This window comes from Rhinolophus sinicus, chromosome 3 (assembly GCF_057876585.1).
Source record: "Rhinolophus sinicus isolate RSI-liver-muscle chromosome 3, RSI-T2T, whole genome shotgun sequence".
In the NCBI taxonomy this organism is placed as follows: Eukaryota; Metazoa; Chordata; class Mammalia; order Chiroptera; family Rhinolophidae; genus Rhinolophus; species Rhinolophus sinicus.
Window position 1 is genome coordinate 170,386,612 of NC_142503.1, and position 23,602 is coordinate 170,410,213.

At 38.3% G+C, this 23,602-nt stretch overlaps 1 protein-coding gene across 6 annotated transcripts in view; it reads left to right on the forward strand.

Annotated features, from left to right (window-relative positions):
* SYNE2 (spectrin repeat containing nuclear envelope protein 2) overlaps positions 1-23,602 on the forward strand; it is a 280,114-nt gene that overhangs the window by 191,067 nt on the left and 65,445 nt on the right. For all 6 annotated transcript variants that reach the window (XM_074327378.2, XM_019733404.3, XM_074327380.2 and 3 more), the window contains 18 exons: positions 1,711-1,941; positions 5,363-5,545; positions 6,552-6,680; positions 7,242-7,363; positions 7,508-7,649; positions 8,867-8,998; positions 10,374-10,526; positions 10,652-10,861; positions 12,267-12,368; positions 13,305-13,424; positions 13,582-13,782; positions 15,106-15,279; positions 16,539-16,670; positions 19,203-19,399; positions 20,340-20,472; positions 21,440-21,622; positions 22,038-22,184; positions 23,054-23,230. In XM_074327378.2, the coding sequence (XP_074183479.2) occupies positions 1,711-1,941; positions 5,363-5,545; positions 6,552-6,680; positions 7,242-7,363; positions 7,508-7,649; positions 8,867-8,998; positions 10,374-10,526; positions 10,652-10,861; positions 12,267-12,368; positions 13,305-13,424; positions 13,582-13,782; positions 15,106-15,279; positions 16,539-16,670; positions 19,203-19,399; positions 20,340-20,472; positions 21,440-21,622; positions 22,038-22,184; positions 23,054-23,230 (2,868 nt within the window). The remainder of the gene's footprint in view (positions 1-1,710; positions 1,942-5,362; positions 5,546-6,551; positions 6,681-7,241; positions 7,364-7,507; positions 7,650-8,866; positions 8,999-10,373; positions 10,527-10,651; positions 10,862-12,266; positions 12,369-13,304; positions 13,425-13,581; positions 13,783-15,105; positions 15,280-16,538; positions 16,671-19,202; positions 19,400-20,339; positions 20,473-21,439; positions 21,623-22,037; positions 22,185-23,053; positions 23,231-23,602) is intronic.

Genomic DNA, 23,602 nt, shown 5'->3' on the forward strand with positions numbered 1-23,602 from the left:
AACCCAATATTGTCATTCAAAAAAAAATGTGTGTGTGGCATATGACAGGTGCTGAAATAAATGTTTTTGAATAAATAAGGAAGGCAGATAATAAATCTGGTTTTACAGATATATTAATATTAACAGTTGTTATCTCAGGTAACAAAAAAGAGGACCCCGGAATCTGCCATTAAAATAATCAGATGATGAGAAATTAGTGTCTGGCAGTAAAATCAGACAAATGTTGCTTTTTTAAAAAAATGAAGATTAAAACAGAAAATTGAATCAGGTAAATCCAAGTATAGGCAAGGGAAGACTTCTTTAAGATGATTCTTGAAGAAAATATTAATAACAGCCGGGGAGAAGTAGTGTTTAGGCAGAAAAGAGCAAACATGAAGTTAATAGATGGTAAAGGGGAACAAGTACAACCCAGAGACACTTTTGCCAAACTAGTTTTCATGATACCCGTTAGTGCGTGTGAGAATGAATGGGATTGTCGTACCCTGCTGTTTTTGTGAGCTCTTGCCAATTTTGTTTACTTCAGTTGTACTGAAAGTTCTGTGTTTAAACAAAATTCCACAAACACTGGGAAATGTGCACTTGAGTTGTACCTTTGTCAGCAACTCCCATTAGAAGTTTGTTGCTTGGCCAAAACTATGCCTTATTACTAGATGCTAACATGTAGTTAGTTAAGTTTTATATAGAAAACACTGTATTTCATCATAATCATAAGAAAATATGTATGCAGATCAATAATTTTACAGAGCAAAACACAAATCCTTGTTCCTAAAGGAATTTCTCTAGAAGGGTTTCAATATTCTGGAAAACGATATGGGAAGTAAATATATCTCTGTATCAAATCCCTTTACCTCCAAATTGAAAACATCTATTACATAATTACTAAAACATTTTTATTTGTTAGCTGGGAGAAAATTTTCTCTTGGATCAATAAGCAACCCTGTTGTTTCAATATGAAAATACATTACACTTTTTAAAATACTATACCATAAGTATTTCATCCTGAACTCAATAGTATTTGAGTACCTAGAAGGTGAAAAGTAGTTTTAGGGATTCTCTCTGAAAAACAGAAGAAAAGTTTCCAGATTACCCCACTGAAGCTTATTACATGACTGCCTCAAACTATATTTAATAGGGAGAAGTTTAGATGAGTAACAGCATGTATGTTAGCAAAAATAAAAATAAAAAATCCTACAATATTTTATAATTGAACTACTTGAGATGTTAAGTTAAAAGTGTTTGCATTTCCTTGTTTCCCCACCGGTGTGTAAAGATCTCTTTTTTCCCGTTTGAACAGAGTGCACAGCAATGTAAGCATTGCTTAATCATGTGTCATTCAACTTTAAACACTGGCCAATTCGCTGAAATGTTTCAAACACGCACACACCCACATGCACACCCTCTCACTACACTCACCTGTCTCCGGGGGCCCGCTGTGTAATGAACTGGGAACCCGTTTGCGTCCTCTGTGCCCAGGAACACTGTGTCTGTGTACCTGCAGATCGGCTGCTTGGAAACCTGGGCCGCCAGGTCACGTGATTGTTGCTATGAGTGTGGAGGTGCAGTTTTCTTTTCTTTCTTGCTTCTGCCTGTGTATATATTTTTTCTTTTAACTGGGGAAATGCTGCAAGTTCACAGGTCTTTGCAAGCCCAAATCTGAAAACTCTGGACTCTTGGCTTTTCACTGCTGGACTATCTTTGGATTTATCTTAGGGTGCCACACCTCCTGTGAAGTCTGCAGCTCTGGGCTTTCCTGACAAGCAAGGAGTTTTTGAGGCCACAGTGGAGAATCCTAGGCCCGAGCCTGCAGAAGTCCTCCATGTCTGCAAGACCCAGGTGGCCAAGCTGGAGCTGTGGCTGCAGGAAGCCAACGTGGCATTCGAGCCAGAAACATTAAACGCAGACATGCAGCAGGTGGTGGAGCAACAGCTGGTCGGGTGCCAGGTAAGGCTGATGGGTCGGAGTTCAGGGCCTGCCTCCTCACCAATCACCTTCCAAGACTGGGTGAATTTTTCTTAAAGCAACAGTGTGTTTCTTGTTGTTACTCTGACCCCTCTGTTTATCTTGGCCTCAACTTTTGGGGGAGACAGTAGTGGGTAAGCACTCAGAATCTGGAGTCCAAATCCAGGTCTGTCACATTAACTGTGAACTTCTCACCTCATTTTTTTCAGATAGCAGGTTATCTCTTAGGACTTTGCCAGGGTTAAATGAGATAAGGAATATAAACTAGTGTCTGGTGTATAAAGGATATAAAAAGTGCTCAGTAAACACTGTTATTTTTATTCATCATAATAAGTTCTTTGAATTTTTATTCAAAGGATGAAATAAAATTGAATATCCTGATTTGCAAGACTCCAGATCCAGCATAAAAGGGCTTTGCTGCCATTTCACTCTGGATGCTCTTGCTCTTCTTTGGGAGGGACAGAATGTAAACTTCCGTGCCTTTAGTCACTTTCAGTAACATTTGCAGGCTCACCCCAAAGTTTGGGATCCCTATATCTACATCCCTTCAGGAAGGAGCTGGAATGTTGACATCGCAGCAGCATAATTGAGATTGAGTGTCCCCCAACGGTGCTTAGACCAGCCCCGGACTGCAGTCTCTGCCTGATTGGCTCATTTGGCTGCCACTGACAAATGAGTGGTCCCCAGCGGGAGGACACCCTCTCAGAGTACCCTGTCTTACTGGCCTGGCCACACCGAACTCCTCCCATAGACAAAATGGGGTGGTGGGTAGTCCACCCTTCTGTCCAAGGCAGGCACTCCTCCCCTCTTTCCATTCAGGCCCACAGTCTTACAATAGCCTGTGCCTGCCTAGTGGGGGACCCAGGCAGGCAGGCTGACCCCGTTCCCTGGCCAGCTAAGCACCTCTGACCCTAGAAGTCACCTCTGAGGGGTGGGTTCACTCAGATATTGTCACGACCACGTGGCCTGGCCTGGCTGACGAGGCATGGGAGTGTGGAAGAGGGTATACTACAACACAGAGCAATGCTGTGCTAAACTGAACCTGCGGCTTTTCTAATGCTGAGTCCCAGCCATGTAAGGCTATCCAAGATCAGTCTGCCAGTTCCTTCTCCTGCTGACTGGGAGAAGACCCCCTGCCGATTCCTTGATCATCACCAGATCCCCTCCTGTGTGCACTTGTAGTGAGTTCAAGGATTTGGTGGCTGCCCAAGGAAAAGACACACCACAAGGTGGCGGTAACACACCGAGCTTTATATGGGCTTTGTTTTGGCAGGATCTTGGTGGACTGGGAAGTCCTGCACAGCAGGAGACCTTACAGTGGGATAGGGGTGGGGCCACCAACCCGGAAGGGGAAGAGGACCAGGACTTTCCCCGGGGATCTGGGAATCAAGAGGAGCCTGTGTGTCTAGGTAATGTCAGAGCTACGAAGGGCAGCAGAGGTTGGGGTCTTTTAGAGCCCCAGAGATTGTCTTAACCGTGGCTAACAGATGTGGGGTCCAGTTTTGAGTTTGGCACCAGTAGGGTTTGAGCAAATGATTCTGGCCTACTGTGAACAAATAAACAGCATAGGAGCCAATATACAGGGGATAGCTTTGGCTCATTTATATCACACCATGCCATATAGAATTTAATATTGAAACCCATACAAAGGCTAAGTTCTCAGTGGGAAAATGTCCAAAGGACAGGAGGAAACAGATCAGTCGAGAAAAATTATATTTGATAATTTGAGAAGTGTTCAACCTTGATTATTAAAAACATATAGATCAAAATAGCTGTCTTGTTCCTACATTGCATTGGCAAAAATTGTATCATCCTGGAAAACTCTGGAGCAATAGATCCACTAATGTCTGATAGTTATCTCTGATTGGTTCAATGTTTTGGAAGGTCAGCTGTTAGCATATAAAATATCCATCTTTTTGACCTAATATTCTTTGACCATTGCTTTAAATTTACCCTCTGAAAATAACACAAAAACGAGAAAAATATTTATGGCAACATTAATTACAAAAATGAAGAACTGTAAACAGCTTTAAAGGCTTAGCAATATCCCTATTGTTAAGTGACTAATGGAATATCAACTTACAACTATTAAAATGGGAATCATGAAGCATATGTATGTAGATACATTAAAAAGTATTAGGTTGGTGCAAAAGTAATTGCAGTTTTTGCAATTATTTTAACCTTTTATTTTTGTAAACCACAGTTACTTTTGCATCAACCTAATTTGTGTGTGTGTGTGTATAAATATATATATATATTTACTATATATATGTATAAAATAGCTAAATGGAAAAAAGTGCATAAAATTATAGTACACTTTGTTTATAGCCACTCAAAATCTGAGTACATATTGTTAAGCTTAGAAGTGTGTGTATAGGATACGAGTAGTTTGCTTGGATGGAGGAGTTGTAAGATATATTATTTGAAAATTTGTTTTAAGGATAGAGTTTTTCCTTGTTTCTCTCAAAGAACTTAACTGAGTCACACACAGAGGTTTTACCAGGTGATCACAGAGCCGGAATGTGAGTCTGAACACTGCTGCTGCCCTGTGTGCCCAGCCAGTTGGCGTGGCGTTTGGGCTCCTGGGCCCCAGGAGAGGGCAAACTTGATCTCTTGAGAAGGAATGACAGTGACTTACTGGGAAACCTAACTTCGTCTAACTGATTCGTTTTTAGATCCGTGCGTAAGCTGGCCAGTTGTATCAATGACTTAGTGTTTTAGGTTCCAAATTGTTTCTTCTGTGGTCCTCTTAATGATGTTTTGGAAGCTTATTTGGCTTGAGAAAGAAAGGGGAAAGAATTTTCCGAGTTCTGTGGAATTCTTTTTTTATCACTACTCAATACTTGGATTGCAACCGAAATAGGTCAGGAAGGTGGGGAAAAAAATAATAAGAGCACAGACTATGTATCAAGCTCTGGGCAAAGTACATGGATATAATGAACTCCTCAAAGTGACCCCAAGAGGTAAGTTCTGTCATTCTCCCCATTTTACAGATGACTAGAGGCACCGTCATGCAGAGTAAGCTGCCTGGCTACTAAGTTTACCCAGCCACCAAGTGGCAAGGCTGGGATCTGAACCCAGGCAGTCTAATTCCAGTGTCTGTTCTTAACCACTATGCTATGCTGGATACATTCAGCTGTGTTTTCTAATGTGATTATAGAATCACTTATGTTAGATTATTTTAGAGAATGACAGCTGCAATTTGGCGTGGGTTTGGTTGTACACCTGTTGAAAAGCACAAGTATTATACGGAAGCTTTTTTTTCTCTCCCCAACGTCCCCTCCAACCTGTGTGTCTGGAACTTCTTATGTACATTTAGGTAGAGAGAGTGAATCTAACATGTTGAGGTATAACAATTGCTCAAGACCAAAACTATAAATAATGAAATGATTTTGTTTCCTAGACGATGCTAACAGAGATTGAACACAAGGTTGCCTCTCTGTTAGACAACTGCAGAGATCAGGTCTTGGGAGATAGTGGAGCCACTCACCAAGAGGCTGAAGCACTTTCCTTGAAACTGAAAACTGTGAAGTGCAATTTGGAAAAAGTCCAGCTAATGCTTCAGGAGAAATACAGTGAGGACCAGGTAACATACGCTGTGTATAAACATGTGTGTAGGTATACGGTAAGCTATCAGGAAGGAACTCTGGGGGCAGGTGGTGAAACAACTACAGGGGAATTATACTAAGAGAGAATTATGCCTCTTCACACTGTAAGGGATGGTTGCCCTGGCTTTTGTTACTGGTTTCATTTTGCTGTGCAGTTTTCTAATCTAGGTTGTTATTAGTGATGGTGTAGATTTGATTTGTGTTGGTTTGATTGGGTTGATCTTGCTGGTGATATGGTCTGGTGTAAAAACCTTCATAAAAGAAGGATGTATTTTAAAGGGATTTTGTGACTCCCGTTGACTGGAAAATGAAGCCTTTATAGATAAGATTAAAATTTGACATCAGAAACATAAAACCTGTTTCCAGGATACTTTTGTTATTCATTTACAAATATTTATATGTATTGATTAAAGTATCATAAAGTGTTCTTGTGACTTTAAAGCATTCGATATTTATAAATGCAAATGTGCGTTTTATGAGTAGTATCTTACTATATAAGATTTTCATCCATACTTAAGAGACGGTGGTTCCTACTTGGAGGTCTTATATTCACAGAAATAAGATTAGCTGAAAATACACAGGTTCCCCTTTCATCCTAATATGTTCTCTCTCTTTTAAAAAAAAAAAATCGACTTATGTTATAGACATAGGGAAAATTTGAATTTATAAGCATACTGCTATTTTTCTTTTTGATTTTTTGTTTTACTTTGTCCTTAAGGGAAAAAAGCAATAGATTTCCTGACTTTTAGTAATTCACTGGATGAAGTAAGTTGAGGAAATGATAAGATGACCACTTCATCAAATGTAGTGGTTTTTGAAGTTGTTATAAAATAAGTGCATTAAATCATAGTATTAATTATAGTAAATAACAAAATGCAATGATTTACTTCATTTAAAATGTTTGCAATATGTAGTCTCATTATTAGAATTGAAATAAACTGGATCATTTTTTTAATTAGTCTGCCATCATATAATTTTTTGCAGCATTCTACCATTCCGAAGAAACCTTCAAAGCATCAAAAAGTTCTCCAAACACATAACCTTTCTGAATTTGAATCTGTTATAATGGAAAGGCCACAATTCAGCAGACAAAAAGATTTCCAGCAGCAACAGGTAATTTCAGCTCCTAAAAGTTATAAGGATAAGAATAAAGCTTTCTACGTGGAATTTCCCTTTGAACTAAATGCTCAACTGCCATTGGAGCACTTGCTTACGTGACTGAATGGAAAGTATGATGTGTGGGTCTTCCTGTATGTGCAGCGACTCTGAGTTTTGAGCATTTACTGCAGCAGCTGCTTTCTTTTGCTGCTACTTTGGGGACTTTCTAACTTTGCTACGTTATAAACGTGCATCTTAAACTAAGCAAATATCTTCAGGGTGTACTTATCTCTGTAACTGTAACCCCTCTTTCCCTATTGTTTCAACGTGTGTTAGTATAGTTTTGGTGACTTTCCATGTGTGTAATATACATTAAACAACACTTGGTCATTGTGTGAATGTTTTAAGTAGATTTTTGAGAAATGAAAGTTAATGAGAACAAGCAAGCAAAAAAGAAAAATAGCAAATGATGATTTAGGAAGTGTTTCAAAAACAGATTATCTCAACAGAAGAAACCCTTGGGTACTAATTGAAAACCTTGATTGATTGAACCATTTGAATCTTATTCAATTATAGGTTCTGGAGTTGAAACCAATGGAACAGAAAGACTTAATCAAATTCATAGAATTTAATGCCAAGAAAATGTGGCCCAAGTATTGCCAACACGATAAAGATACAACTCAGAAATCATCTGTGAGGTAAAACATTTTTAAAGCGTGGGACATTGAGTACTTTGATGGTTGGGAGAACTAAGAATGTGTTTCACTTACAAAACATTGTCTGAAAGTAATCCATTTTTTGTATGTTGATTATCCTTTTTACCTTTTGTTTTTCCTTAAAAGTGATGAGGCATCGAGCCCTGAAAATGATGCCTCAGACTCAGTCTTGTCAACTCAGAGCCAAAGTGGAGCTAAGTGGCAATATTTAGATCATGAACTCGCGTCAAAGATAAGGCCGCCTCTTCCTGAGCTTGTGGCGCCTCAGGTCAGTGTGAGCCTGCACACAGTGCAAATAAGCATGTTTATCCTTGAAGGTCCAACAGGCATTCATTAAGTGCACATGTATGTTCTGCACTGTGTGGCAATTTATTTGTCCGCATTTCCCATTAGATGGGATGAAGAGAAAGACCGTGTCTACCAGGTTCACTCACATTTGAGGGCCTGGCACAGCACTTGAACCATCATAAAATCTCGGTGACTATATTGAATGAATAATATATGTAGAAAACACTTTAAGAATGATACTGTGCTATATGAGTGTCATTCGTTCGTCAAAAGATTTTTGGAATCTGGAGTGTGCCCGCCCTGTGCCAGCAGTACCTGTGAATAAGTATTCTCTCCAACACAGCTTATCATTGCCATTATTGGTTTTATTTATACTGTGCCAGCTGCTGCTAGAGTTCCCTTTACACAGGGAGCCCACGAGCAGCATAGCACTGTTGCTCACAGCTAATCAAGCTTCTGCCTTCAACTTTGCACTCAAAGCGCCCAGGCGAAGGTTACCAGTGATTTCGCAGTGCCCCAATCTGGTGGGAACTTTTCAGTTCTCTTCTACTCTGCAGAGAACCTTATTTGACCAATTAAAGTTGAATCAAACTCATTGTAGGGCTTGAGACTTTGTTTCTCCTTGTTATACACACTGTAACATGTACGTAGTTCTTTCTCCAAGAAAAGAACATCATCAGTAGTTCTTTCCCTAAGCAGAGTAACCTATCACCACCCTGGTTCTTTTTGTGTGTTAGTTTTCCAATTTGAAAAGAAACAAACTCTGAATTATTCCTTCTTCTGAAGTAACAGCTCATTTTCAATACTAGTTTAGTTTTTCATTTGCAAATTGAGATTCAGATCTGTCTCTGGAGGTGACTATTTTATCTTAAGACTTGACTAGATAGTAAATGGGAAGAGAAACAGCTAACCTCAACGTGGATAGCATTGCTACTGAATTTAAGGATTAACGATTGTACTGTTTTTCAAATTACGGTTTGTTTTTCCTTGTTTTGATATCCAAATGGACTCTTAAATGTCTTAAGTAAAGCCTGTCATGACTTTTCAAAGCTGTCCAAAATATTTAAAACTTAGTTATTTTTCTTATAAACCAGGAAGGTAACTTGGAGGCTAGCATGCTAAGGCATTTTTACTGTTCTACATTAACATCAGCAGGATCTCAAACTGTCTGCAATAAGGTTTCCCTTGTTCAAACAGGTTGCCACAGATACAAGTATTCTACCTCGCATGAGTGTGTATAACTTTAGATACCCAACAACTGAAGAACTGAAAACTTACACCACCCAACTTGAAGACCTGCGTCAAGAAGCCAATAATCTTCAGACACAGGTAGCAGCTGCACGTTACATGTTTTCCTCATTGCAATAACAAAAAAGAAGGGAGATACAATATTGTAAATTGGTCATGATTTTATTTACAGACAAATAATAGAACACATAATGGATTGGGTCCTAGAATTGCAAATAGAATTTATCTCTCTTGCCAACTCTGATAAATGTGGTAGTGGCTGCTTAGACCACCAAGTGCAGACGCTTCTGAACCCGAGTCTACGATTAGCAGGAACAAGGATCATGATCGATTAGTACTGTCTGCAGTGGTGCTCTGGAATTGGGAGATTGAGGAAGGAAGGTGGGAGGGATGGTGAGAAGGAGTATTGGCAAGGTTTCCAACCTTGAGTAGGCTTAATGCTGAGACAGTATACTGGGTAATGTTAAGTTTCCATCAGAGAAGACGGTAGGAAACAGTCCAAATTGGGGTGTTACTAGCTTTGACATGCTTCTAAATCACTTGTAACTGGTCAAAAATTTCAAGGTGATCATGGGTAAAGAAAAAGAGGTGGTTCCAGCAGTTTATACTAAAATAGTCCTGTGGCTCTGAAACTCACAAGGGCATAATTGCACAACCCTAGGATCCCCTCTTGGAATCCTACATCTAAGCGTGGCCTTAGTTCTTACAGTCAACCTATAAATGACATTCCTAACTCCTCCCTGCTCCACAATCCATCCCTCTTTTTTTAAAAAATAGAGCTATAATTAATATTTAACATTATATTACCTTTGAGTGTACAACATAATGATTCAGTATTTGTGTCTATTGCAAAATGCTGACCCAATAAGTCTAATTAATATCCACTACACATAGTTACAAATTTTTTTCTTCTGATGAGAAATTTTAAGATCTACTCTCTTAGCAACTTTCAAATATGCAATATAATGATATTAACTATATAGTCACCATGCTGTACCATCCCTAGCTTTGAGGTACTATACCTCTTTCTAACGAATCCCTTCAACTTTCTTGACTTCTTTTCCTTCTCCAAGACATAACCTGGTTTCCTTAACCCATTTTCTCCTACATTAAAATGTGGGAGGTGGGAGCAATGGGAAGAGGGATAGTGTGATTTATCTGAGACCACACTTCCACCTGGGTGGCCCCCCTAAGGAAGTCCTTCATCTTATGATTTGCCTCTTAATTCCATTCAATAGTCAACTCCCTGCCTAACACTGAGTTTTATAAGTTTGTATCTCTCAGAGTTAACATCTTAATTTTATTTATTCTGCTACCTATTTCCCAAAGTGTTTGAAATGACTACTCATAAAAAAGTATAACATAAATTGTAAACGACAACGGAAACCATGGAAAATGTAGCCTTAGGAAGGCAAGGAATCCTGACGATTTTCATTTTTTTCTTTTCTTGATTCAGGAAAACATGACCGAAGAAACATACAGAAACTTGGATAAAAAATTATTTGAACTATTTCTGACCCTCAGTCAGTGCCTAGGAGGTGTAGAGCAGATGCTGCAGACACCTGAGCTCGTCAGAGAGGACGTTTGTACGCAGCAGGTGCACTCCGAGGTAGGGAACTTCCAACAAGCCCATGTGTTGACCGTTATCCCAGACTGCCCGCTAGGTAAGCCAGAGTTGAAGCCTCTTAAACTCAGAGCTCACTCACTGTGTCTTCCTGCCTCTCCACTTTGCAGACACTGGCTCTTGAGCTGAAAAAACTTTACTTAGCTATGAGTGACAAGAAAGGTGATCTTCTGAAAGCCATGGCTTGGCCTGGCAAGAACACCAGCATGTTCCCTGAATGTTTTGATAGCCTCCAAGTTTACATAGAGCACACGCAGGCCACAGCTGCATCGAGAAGCAAGACCCTGAAAGCTGGCCTCGACTATAACCGCAGTTACCAGGTATGGGGCTAGGCACGCGGCCAGCTTTGGCGTTGTTTTATGTTACAGCGTGGGCTCCTCATTTCCATTAATTCCCATTCCTGGCAGCATTCGTGAATAGGAATTGCTAAGGAAAGCGGCGACACATTCTTTCTGTAAAGGTCTTTAAATTCTGCTGCTCATAGAGATCATTGAAAAGCAAGGCCCTTTCTCAATCCTCAGATATGAATTTGTTATGTTGAACTAATGTGATGTTTCTTTCCTATATTACGTTCAGCCACTTAATGGGTGTTGTATGGAAATATTTCTAGGTAAGAGGGAGCCGTTAAAGTTTTTAAGCAAAGGAATGACAGTTCATGAATATTTCGGGCACATTCATCTGGCATTGTTTAATGTGTATTGGAGGAGAGACGTGGGGCAGGTAGACTGGTTAAGAAGCCATTAAAATTGTCTGATGGAAAAAAAATTGAAGCACAACACTTGTGAAGGAACCGTGCCCATAAAATCAAGCCTGAATCTGATAAAGCCTCTAGGACTTAAGTAAAATAGACACAAGGGACGTAGCACAGTGGGAGTGCAGTCAACCAATGCAGACAGTGGGGAGCGGTACAGAATAAATGACCTATTTTTTCACACACACCCCACCCCCATGCCAGAAACAGAAAAGAGAGATGGGTGGGGAACATGGAGAGATTATAGGAGACTTAAGATATCTGTTAATCTTTTGCAGCCTATTGGACCTCATTTAATCCCAATTCAAACAAACCAAAAAGATAAATTGTAGGCAATTATAAAAATGTGACCCCTGTCTGGACTGTTAATAATACTAAGGAAGTGGCTTTGATCTGTAGTATTTTTAAAGGGGGGAATATTTATATTTTAGAGATACATCCTGAAACACATACTGATGAAATAATATGATCCCTGGGATTTGCTTCAAAATAATCTGAGGGAAGGAAGGTTAGGTACAGTCAAGAAAGCTCAGGGGAGAGTACAGAGGACAGACGACCAGTCACAAGTCACTAGTTGTTAAAGCTGGATCATGGTAATGCAAAGATTTCTCTATTTTAGTATATGTTTGAAATTTCTAATAACACAAGGGCAACTAAATTTTATTTGTATCTATTTTTCAAATTTATTGGGGTGTCATTTGTTAATAAAATTATGTAGGTCTCAAGTGTAAAATTTATAATACATCATCTGTATATTGCAATGTGTGTTCACCACCCAAAGTCAAATCTCCTCCTGTCACCATATATTTGACTCTCTTTACCCTTTTCTATCTCCCCACATCTCCCGTTTCCCCCTGATAACCACTAAACTGTTGAAGGACAACTAAATTAAAAAAAAACAAAACAAAAAAAAAAACGGTATTGAAGGCTTAAATGAAATTCTCACTGTTTCCTGCATTTATCTTTTTATACAGAATGAAATAAAGCAATTATATGACCAACTTATTAAGAATAAAACATCTTTACAACAGTCTCTGAATGAAATTAGTGGCCAGAGTACTGATGAGCTGTTTCAGGTAATCAAGTCAAAATAATTCAAGCTGACCTAACCTTGGACCAAAGAGTCTTGTATATAAGTTATGCTTTTGAACCACTTCCCTTTGAGCAATGGCAAGGCTTAAGTAAATTAAAAAAAGAAAATATATATGTTGACCTTTAAAACCATCTCTTAAGTAGTGCTTTATGAAGTGTAAATCAAAACAACAAAAGACCACTCACCTATCAACTGGGCAAAATTTTAAGTTTGTGCAGTGTTGGGAATGGCCCCACCCCCTCTTGGTAGGAGTGCTGATTGGTCCAGTTTCTAGGGATTATTAGCTAGACTATATTAGAATATTAAGCATAAATGCTCTTCCATCCAGTAGCAGTTTCACTTCATTTATTCAACAAGTATTAATTGAGGACCTGCATTGTTCAGGCACTGCTCTAGGTGTTGGGTTGCACTTATCCCAAGGGAATAAGACAAGTGCATAAAGATAAATATGTCCATAAATATTCAAGGATGGACCTGGCAGCACTGCCTGAATTAAAAACTCTAACCAGCCCAGAAGTCCATTAAGAGCAGACTGTTACTAATGCAGTGTGCAGCCTTACCATGGCGTGCCGTGTGTGTTTACAAGGAGCCAGGTAATGTTTGTACTGATCAGAGGAATGGCTGAGGAACTGATCAGTGAGTGTGCAAACTGCAGAACAGAATGTGTGCAATTCAGTGAGTTTAAGGATGGGCACGTGTCGTCTGCTGGTACGTGCTTAGTGTGCATTAGGAACAAACTGTCAACTGTGGGTCTTTGGGGAGAGCTAGAGGTGAGAGCAGTAATTCTTTACTGTTTAATTTTTTATTTTAATTTTTAAAATTTTTAACTTTAAGTCTTTACTCTTTAATATTTTCAAAATGAATACACATTCTTCTCCAACTTACTAAAGGGTTTTACTTTTTTGCATTGTCTCTTTAGAAAGCAGATGCATATACAGTGGAGCTGCAGAACGCTGAAAGCCGTGTGGCAAAATTAAGAGCCGAAGGGGAGAGGCTTCGTTTACCTTATGCTTTACTCCAAGAGGTTTACAAATTAGAGGTATGTCTGAGCAGAAAACTGTCGATCAGGGAATTACTGTGATTATAAGGAGTAAGACTTTTTTATTTTTCCACAAGGGAGTTTAGATGTGTTCTGCATATGGATTATTTTCATGGTTGGATGAAAATATTTGTGCACACCTGCTCTTTCTTCTCAGGATGTACTTGACAGTATGTGGGATATCCTGAGAGCCAGGTACTCAGAACTCAGCAGCCCTTTCATCAGTGAGAGCCAGCAAGATGCTTTGTTGCAAGGCATGGTGGAACTAGTGAATATCGGAAAGGAAAAGCTTGCTCATGACCACTTACAACAAACCAAAAATAAAGTTGCCTTACAGGCTCAAATACAAAATCACAAGGTAAGATACACAGGTCAGATCACCTTTTCATAGACTAAGTTTTTCTGAGTGTGAACAGAGAGCATCCATTTTCTTCCTTGGTGGAATAATACATCATTCATTCATTCTTTTAACAAACATCTATTAGAGTGCTCACTGTGTGCTAGGGACCCTGCTAAACACTAAGAATATGATTGTGAATGAAAGCAGATGCAGTTCCTTACATTCATGGAGTTTTCAGTTGATTGAAAAGACATATTTATCAAGGAGTCATTTAAACAAATATAAAATTAAATTTGGGGTACATGCTTAGAGAGCATTCAGTGGTGGAAATTGAATTTGGGAGGTTTGGAAAGGCTTTCCTGAGAACTGAAATCAAAATAAATATGTGTTTAAATATATAAATATATACCTAGTATATGCTGCAGTAAACTCTTTAGTTTTCCACTTATTTCATTAAACCAAAAAACCTCATGATCACCAAGTAAAGATATGCAATAACTTAAGTGCAAATAATAAAAATTGTGGAAGATATCGTTCCCACTTTCAACCAGCTTAAGTCAAGGCCTTTGATAAAGAGACCTTAGTCTAAGAAATTCAAAGGTAAATATGTATCAAGGAAGTGGAGAAAATAATATCAATTGATATCTCCAATGTGCCCAGCTCTATGCTAGCTGCTTTTATAAACCAGTCTGTATCCTTTTCAAGGAATAGGAGAAAGCATTCACATAAGAGGTTCCTCCAAATAATTAGGACAGCTGATGTAAATGGAGAACCACCATGCGAAGAAAAGCCTTCCTCTTTAAATATTCTTAACGTGCCTTCTGGGAGCTTTTACGTACCCAGTATCCCAGTAGAGCATGTCAACAGATTCCCTTTATTTAGTCGTCTTATTGAGTAGTAGAAGTTAAGAGTCAGAGTTTAGGAACCCCCAGCTGTTGCATATGTGGGCTCTTTGGGCTAATACATCTATCCATCCAGCTTATTGTCTTGAAATGATTCAGCTACGTCAGTATCTACCTTTTTGTAAAGTTTCTTAAACCTCAAAATAACTGATTTAGGAGGATCTCACTGGAAATTGAAATTGACTAATTAATGTTTGCCCTTTATCATGGACTATTTAGTGGAAAATATTACTTAGGACGATTTTTCTTTATGTATTATTAAAATGCCATTTCTGTTCAAAGACTCAGATATACATAGTTTTGTTTTCTCCTGTGTTTGACTCTACGTGGCTATCCTGGGATTTTGGATTAAAAAAGCAAATATTAAAAAAGTTGAAGTAACTTGGTGTTTAAGATTTTCACAATGTAGAAATAAATATTAAAAACCACTGTTTTACAGCTTTTTTTCCAGAAGCTTGTTGCTGACATGCTGTTGATCCAAACATACTCCAACAAAATGCTTCCTTCTTTATTGCAAAAGAAAGAGTCATTTTGGGCCGAACAAGTAAAAGAGGTTAAATTACTCGAAGAAAAGTCACACCAGTGTGGAATAAAGCTACAGAGTTTGTTGCAGGTATTTGGGTCACATAAACTTTGTACTTCAGCTGGGAATTCCAGATGTTCAACCACCACCTCAGGTGTCCAAAACAAGTATCTAGTTATCATTAAGCAGTAATTAAATGGGAACTAACTATGAGGAATGTAGTACCCTGGTCTGGTTCTGACTATCGCTCCCTGGATGGAACATTAGCTGAGGTTTCTTATGTGTCAGTTAGGGTTGGTGCAGCATCAGTCTACCTTCTAGGTTTGTGTAGTAAAAGCAAACAAAATTGAAAGCACATTGAGATCTTGAATGAGATCATTTGTACGAAATAGTCAGTGGTTCAGAAACTGTACTTCCCAGAGGACAGGCTCAGATGTTCTTTCTGTTGCTGAAGTGGATTCATGACAGTCTTTGTCCCAGTTCAAAGAAAAAAATTAAGCTTGAGCAAAGCTCTTTCTCAGTTTTAAGGTTTTCCCCTTTAACTTTTTGAACACAGGGGATGTTAGCACATACAGGAAATAAACAAAAAGCAAGGAAATAGTCAACTTTATAATGTGATAGGCTATGGTGTTATTTTATGGTAATAAAATTTTCTAGTTAGTGTGTCAAATTGATATTTATAGTAATATTTCATGGTATTAAAAAAAAAAGACTTCATGATCCCAGTGAGCGCCCCTAATAGCCAGCTGACCCGCTATTTCAGTGGATATGAGAATTAGTCAGGTGGTTATTTTTCCAGCAGATAATATTGAGTGTTCATAAGTCCACCGTGTAGTGTGCTGAGACCCTAGAGGTGGGCTTCTGTGGAAACAGAGAGCCAGGACAAGGCAAGATTCACACTCAGGCAGTAGTACTCCCTTGGTAAAGTGTAACCCAGCACCTTTCAGCAGTATGGAAGGGTAGTGTTTGAGGCACTAGGGATTGGGCAGGGAGGGCTTGTCCCTTTGCCTTTCCAAATAAGAGAGATTCTTGTACGGCTCTGAGGCCTCCACAGAGGTATATGCTGCGAACATAACATCACTGAATCATATTTGTCCGTACTCAGTTTGATGAGACAAGCATAAAACACTAATGCCAATTGGATTTTTAAAAACTTTATCTCCAAAGGCAGTGGAATTATTTTCCATTAGACACTGAGCTCTTACTAGGGTGGATAACATCTCTTAGAAACCCCGGAACCTGTAAAGTTTGTACAGTCTTAGTTCATTTTTATATGTATGCTTTCTAGAAAATGACAGAATTACTTTAGAAAAGGGTTCCCATTGATTTTTATGTTCTTGATCCTCTAGAAATGGGAAGATTTTGATGAAAACTATGCGTCTCTTGAGAAGGACCTGGAAATTCTTGTCTCTACGTTGCCCTCTGTGAGTTTGGTGGAAGAGACAGAGGAAAGATTAGTGGAAAGGATTTCATTTTACCAGGTATTTTGCTTCTGTTTAAGCTGTCAAAGGCATGGTCTATAGCACTTTGTGCTTTTATTTTGTTTTCACTACGTTGCTTGATTTTAAAGATAAATGATTTGAATTAAAATGAAATACTGACTGTTGGACATATCTGGGAGACTGCAGATTTGATCATGAGCTCCTCAGCACTTCTCTCACCTTTCCTGTCTCTAAGCCTTCGTTTCTTTATCTGCAGGATGTAGATAAGCTAGTTCTACCTATGTCAGGAGGTGGGTGTCAGTGGTTATGGAAATGAGCTAAAGTATGAAAAGAACTTTGTATATGGGCTTCTAAACATATTACTACAGTGAAGCTCTGATTGAATATAGTCTGCGAGATAGACAATAATCTATTACCTGCCACAAGCTCCTTCAAAAGACTTCAAATTTTTAAAATTTTCTTGTGTAACTTTTAGTAGTAGTATCAAAGTTTCTGTGCCTTGGATTTCAATGCCACGGAAAAGATAAAAACCTTAAAATGATGTTTGAGTGGCATTGAGAACATGATCAACAAGCTAAAAACAAGTTTTAAATCTTCTTAACAGAAACTTGAAATACTTCGTTTTAACTTTAGAATATGTGTAATGAGAATGTGACTTGTGTGACTAGAGGTAGTTATCAAATATCACCTTTAAAACTTCAAAAGCTGTTTTGGTGCCTGAAAAGAAAATGGCCAGCTGGGAAATGAAAGCACGAGATACGTGGCAGGGCCCTGCCATTTCCTTGGAGGCATTTTTAAGCTCTTATAAGGAACATTTTCCAGAGGTTGGAACACCGTAGTTCTATTCTCTGAATGTCTAGAAAGCTATAATTGATATCTTTGGCATCTTACTTTATTGAGCCTGACTCGAAGGTAAATCTCAATCCTTTGGGGGCAGGAAGCTGCAGTTTAATTCGTTGTTAGGGATACAGATGGTTACATCTGAACAGCTAAAAGAATGCAGTTGAAAATAGCATTTTGAACCTGTTGTATTAAGAAAGAGTTAATACTAGTCAAAGTGATAGAAACCTGATTATTTTCCCAAATGTGACTATATCCCTTAAAATGTAACCTGTGATTCTATTTAAAAATTAAACAATTTTTCTAAGACATTTAAATAAACTTGCCAGACTAAAAGAAGTCAGATATCTTGTAAATCCCATCTCACTTACAGACTTCTTAAGGTCGTTCTCGTTCCTGTGTGTATTGGAGAGATTTGCATGTGTCTTGATCGGTGGACCTCTGGGGGCCGTAGAACATACACCTCAGTTGTGCGGCTTCAGGAGTCAAAGCAAACCCGTGTTGAGTGCTGGCTGGGCACCTCATGGGCCGTGTGCCCAGTGCAGTCAGACTCCTGTGTAAAATGAGGAAATTAAAACTTCTCAGAGATGCTCTAAAAATGAAGTGTCTCTCACCGAAGGTTTAGAAAACTGGAATCTTTTTTTTTTTCTTTTCGGGACATTATTCTAGCCAGCAGCCTGGGGCAGTGGGTGGGGATCACACATGGGAGTGATGGAAAGAACATTGGATGTAGAATTTTTGGTAATTTTTTAAATTACCAAATTGGAAAATAGTGAAAGTTCTATCTTGATCATAATTTATTTTTAAAGATTAAATTTAAATAGCTGTCTGGATACATGTCATTAACTGAACCCAACAGTGGAAGATAATTGCCTTTAGACAGAGTTCTCTTCAGGGGGTCAATTGTATTTGCAGTTTTGAAGAACTTTATTTTTCTTTTCATGAAGTTTTATTAATGACGTGGTGTCTGCTTTAACTTATTCTCCTGACGTCCTCTTCCTTTCTCCCTTCTGAATCCTTACATTTAGAAGACTCTCGAAACGAATTTTTTTCCTACTATTTCGGTCTAAAGGATAATAAAGAAATGCTTCTGATTTATCCTCTTCATACCTAGGTTGCAAAATAAAACGCTTACAGGGGCCAGGCAGAGGGACAGAAAAAGGGGCACTGCCTGGGTCTGCAGTCAGAAGGGTGCTGGGGACAGTGGTGGAGGGGAACCAGAGCACAGGCTCTTCTCAAGAAGCCTCTTGCTTGTCGGTTTCAACTCTTCTTTGCCCCGTGAGAATGCAGACCCAGATGGCTAGATCCAGTTTTCCCAGAGTCAATAGGAAATCATAATTTCAATATAAAATTTCTTAATTTTCAAAATAATCTTCAGGTCACCCAAAACCTGTCTGCAAGCTGAATGTGTCCCATAGACTGCCAGCTTTTTTTGTTTTCAGGTGGAGGAATTAACTATTGATTTAAATCTGTGAATTTTTTTGTGTGCATGTATAAGTCTACAGAGCTCAACCTGTGCCATAGAAATGCATTAGTTGGAACCTCTCATTGTGAAAAGTGATCAATAAGCCATTAATCATTTTTGTCCAGCCAGACTGTAAGAGTCTTGAGGGTTAAGAAACTGGTAATGTTTTTCAGTAGCCTCCATTGTAGGTTTTCAAGGAAGTATTTGTGAATAGGTTGGCCGGTTTCATTTTTAAATAATTTGTTCTATGATTTGACTTTTATTAGCAAATAAAAAGAAACATTGATGAGAAGCATGCCCGGCTTTACCAGACTCTGAATGAAGGCAAACAGCTGGTGGCATCTGTGAGCTGTCCTGAGCTAGAGGGCCAGATTGCAAAACTGGAAGAGCAGTGGTTGTCCCTGAACAAAAAAATTGACCATGAACTACACAGACTACAAACACTTCTCAAGTATCTGCTCAGGTATGATTCCTTAGGGATTGATTAGGCACAAAATTTTGCTGTGGAGAAAGACCTCAGAGGGGTTCTGTAGTGAACCGGATTTTACATGTGATCCCTCTGTTACAGTTTTTCTTTGATGGTCTGAGGCAGTTGGATCCTTCTTCTGGGTTAAATGGGACCTAGAGTCTCTGATACTGATTTGCTGTATTCAGGGTAATCTATAATCTGTTCTATGGAAACGAGGAATTATGTCATAACATTATACACGTTATCTTTATACCATGATGTTGCTCTTTTGTACCCTCTTCCAAAAGTTTTAAAATTTAAAAATATTTAATGTTGTCAGCTAACAGCATAGTTTGAAAAAGTCTTTGGAGTTCTTCAGCAACTTTTTTTTTTGCTTAGTTGATCTAATTTTGAGCCCCTTGAGTAAGACACAGAACATGGAACATTTAAACCTCATTCTCATCCTTGCCTACTAGGGGGCTATCTTAACCCAAAGAAGTTTAAAAGTTACAAGAGGAACAGGATTTTATTTGGATATTTTTATCACATCAAGTAAATTTGTTGGCATCCAGCAAACAGCACTTTGCTCTTGTACAATTTATACAAATGCTGGTTATATTTTTATTATAAAGAAATCTATGAGAGGACATTTGATAAATAAAAAGTAATCTTTCTCCTTGCCCATGGGTTTACTTTCGTGTAGCTTTGATTAAAATAAAAAAATTTTAAAGGATGTTTTAGACTTTAAAATGCCACTTTGTTCTTGATTTAGTCATAAGACAGTCATGGAAAATGCCAGGCAAATCAGATTTGGGACATGAGCTAAAATAGTACAGTCCTTAGAAACACCATGAAAACATGCAGTAAAATAAGAACATATGCTGGTGGTGCATATTGCATATCATCAATGGAGTCCATTTCTAACTTGCTTTCTCTCTCACTTTGCTCCTGTTAGTTACAACAGAGATTCAGATCAGTTAACCAAGTGGCTGGAATCTTCTCAACAAACTTTGAACTATTGGAAAGAACAGTCCCTCAATGTGTCTCAGGACTTGGATACAGTCAGAAGCAACATAGACAATTTTTTTGTAAGTTGTAATGGAATATGCACAGATAATTATCAGTTAAAAATAAATATCTGAAAAATGATGAGGGTTAGATAGTCTCCATAATCATTTGTGGATAAGGAATAGATTTGGACTGATGGCAGCTGCATTCTCCAGTCTTAGAAATGTTTGTTTGTACTGCTCATTTATGCATTTATAATAGTGATACAGTATATTTTTAATTGACCCTATGAAATATATATATTTTAAAACTTGCTCTGACATGGGGCATGTTTTACAAATGCAGACAATAACTCCCCTGCCACCACAAAAACTTCATAGGATTATTAATTCACAAATGTTAAAGTTAATACATAGTTTTAAATTATTATATGCAAAACTGATATTTCTTCTAAAATGTTCTATTTTGAGATTTCTTTTAAAGAAAATAAAGTATTTTGCAATATAAATTACACTTTTGAAATTTTTAGTCCTTTCCAATAGTCTTTTTCCATTTTTCATATTTTGTAGCTGTGACTACTCACTTTGGTATTAAAATGTAGGTATTTTAAAATATACTTTAAAAAACCTGTAAGTACACAAGTTTGCAAATATTTTAGTTAAAAATTTGTTGCATTTATTTCATTTAATATGAACTTTCTGGTGTGCTCCATACTTTTTTAAAGTTGAAATTATGATTTGTCTATTTTTAAAAATATTAATCCACTAGACTATAAGTCACTCAGGGCAGAATTCATCTCTTTTGTTCCCCACTATATATCTAATGCCTGGAACAGTGTCTGACACTTAGGAAAAATGTGGTTTTTTTTTCCACATACTTTTTTTCCACATTCCACATATACACATATACATCCACATACAAATATTTACTATTTTAATTGAATTCAGTTATTTTGTTTTGGACTCTAACCAGTTATTCTGACTCTTGGTTATTCTGTGCTATACTTACATTTTAAAAGTTTCTAAACTTGAAAACTGTTTCCTTTAGGAGTTTTCAAAGGAACTCGATGAAAAGTCCTCCTTGAAAACTGCAGTTATAAGTACTGGGAACCAACTTCTTCACCTGAAAGAAGCTGACACGGCTACACTGAGAGCTTCTTTAGCCCAGTTTGAACAACAGTGGACAATGCTCATAACTCAGCTTCCAGATATTCAAGAAAAACTTCACCAGGTAAGTACTTAAAGACCCAGCATTTGAATTAGCATTCACTTGTTAGCTCACAAGTATTTTTAAATTATTTCTTTGACTCAATAATTTTCATTGACACTACCTATTTTTCTTTGGCACCACTGAATATAGGTCCTAATTACTGGACTCTCCTCCAATGGGATCTTTCTTGAGAAAGAAATCAGGCTTAATTACTTTATTTCCCAGTTTATCGGCATCACTGTTTTAGTTTATGTGAAGGTCATTGTCATTGTTTTGGGGTCGCTTATTCTAAGCTTGAATGCTGGGTTTGTTTTTGTGAATAACCTGCATAATTATGTAGCAAAACCTTTTATCAAACCAGATATCATCTTAAGTGATGCCCTGATTCATTTTGTTAACTGCGGGTAATTAAATGGAAATCATTTTGTCCTTGCAGCTTCAGATGGAGAAATTGCCATCTCGTAAAGCAATCACAGAAATGATTAGCTGGATGAACAATGTGGAACATCAAGCCGCAGATGAAGACTCTGAGCTTTCACTGAGTTCTGCATCTCAAGTTAAAAATCTTCTTCACAAGTACAAGGTAATTATATAACAAGAGCCAGAGGCGTTTTCATTAAAGAAGGCTCGTCAATCTGAGGGGAAATACTGAACAAAGAGACATGTAGGATATAATTTAGAAGAACTAATTCTGGGTGTGGGGAATGGCGTGGTGGATGATTCTCGAGAGATAAGTTGGTATACTTGTTCTTATTCTGCTTACATTCCCGCGTAGCTCCCATCACCACAGGACAGAATGCAAGTTTTTAACTGGCTCTCCACCCCCCTCCCGCACCCCCCCAGCCTCGTCTTTTCATTCCCCCACTCAAACAAACCCTTGGCTCGGCCTGAACCAAATAATTTGAGGCCCCTCCACTGTTTCTGGCGTTCTCCCTCCTCCCTCGCACCTTTGTGCTTGCTGTGCCTTCGGCCCGGAATTCCAGTGCTCCACTTTTAGCTGCAGAAATCCTCTCAGTCATCCTTCAAAAGTCAGCTCAAGTATCTTCTCATTTGGAAATCTATCCCTGACTCTCACAGCCAGATTAGTTTACTTTCTGGAATTAGGTGCTGTCATTAATTCCTATCAATCACACTGTATTATAATTATTTGCATGCTTGTCTGTCTCCCCATCTTGACTTAGCTTCTTGAGATCAGGGGCTATCCTAGCCCCAATACCGGGCAGCCGATAGGTGTTAAGTAACTGTTCTTTGGTGTTTCCAAAAAGACTCTTCACTCAAATAAAGCAGGTACCTGGTGGGGTTGGAGAAGGTAGACCGTAACTCCTGACAGGTGCCCCATGACTAATGGATGGGAGCTTGGCACCTCCTATTGTGTACCAAAGGGGACCTCCAGTTCATCTGACCTACCTCAGTTCAGGCTTTGGTTGTTTAATTTTGTTTGTTTTGTTTTAGGAGTTTAGAATGGAAATGGACTATAAACAGTGGATAGTTGATTTTGTTAACCAGTCGTTACTTCAGTTAAGCACCTGTGACGTAGAAAGTAAGCGCTATGAAAGAACGGAGTTTGCCGAGCACCTGGGAGAGATGAACCGCCAATGGCAGCGGGTCCATGGAACACTAAATAGAAAGGTATGCTCATATGTCACAGTTTGATGTAGGATTTGGCCTCTGCAAAATGCCACTTTCTGAAAAACTTTAAAAGATATTCATATAGTTCATTTGCAGTTAAACCTAATAATCATCTCAATTATAGCCTTTTCGAACTGTGCCAAAGAAGCTGTGTTTTAGCATTCTCCAAAAGAGTATGAAAATAGTTCTTACTGTTTCTTTTGAGATTTCTTAGTGGGAAATTGAGTTAGGCAAGTGAAGAGGAGACATTTTATTAAGATGTGTAGGATTATGTGCGGCTACTAAATGGCCAGAGATTTTGACATTTTCTGTGAAAGTAGATGTTTAAAGGGGACAAAGTATTTCAGCTTTGAAAAGATAATAAAAAGGAAA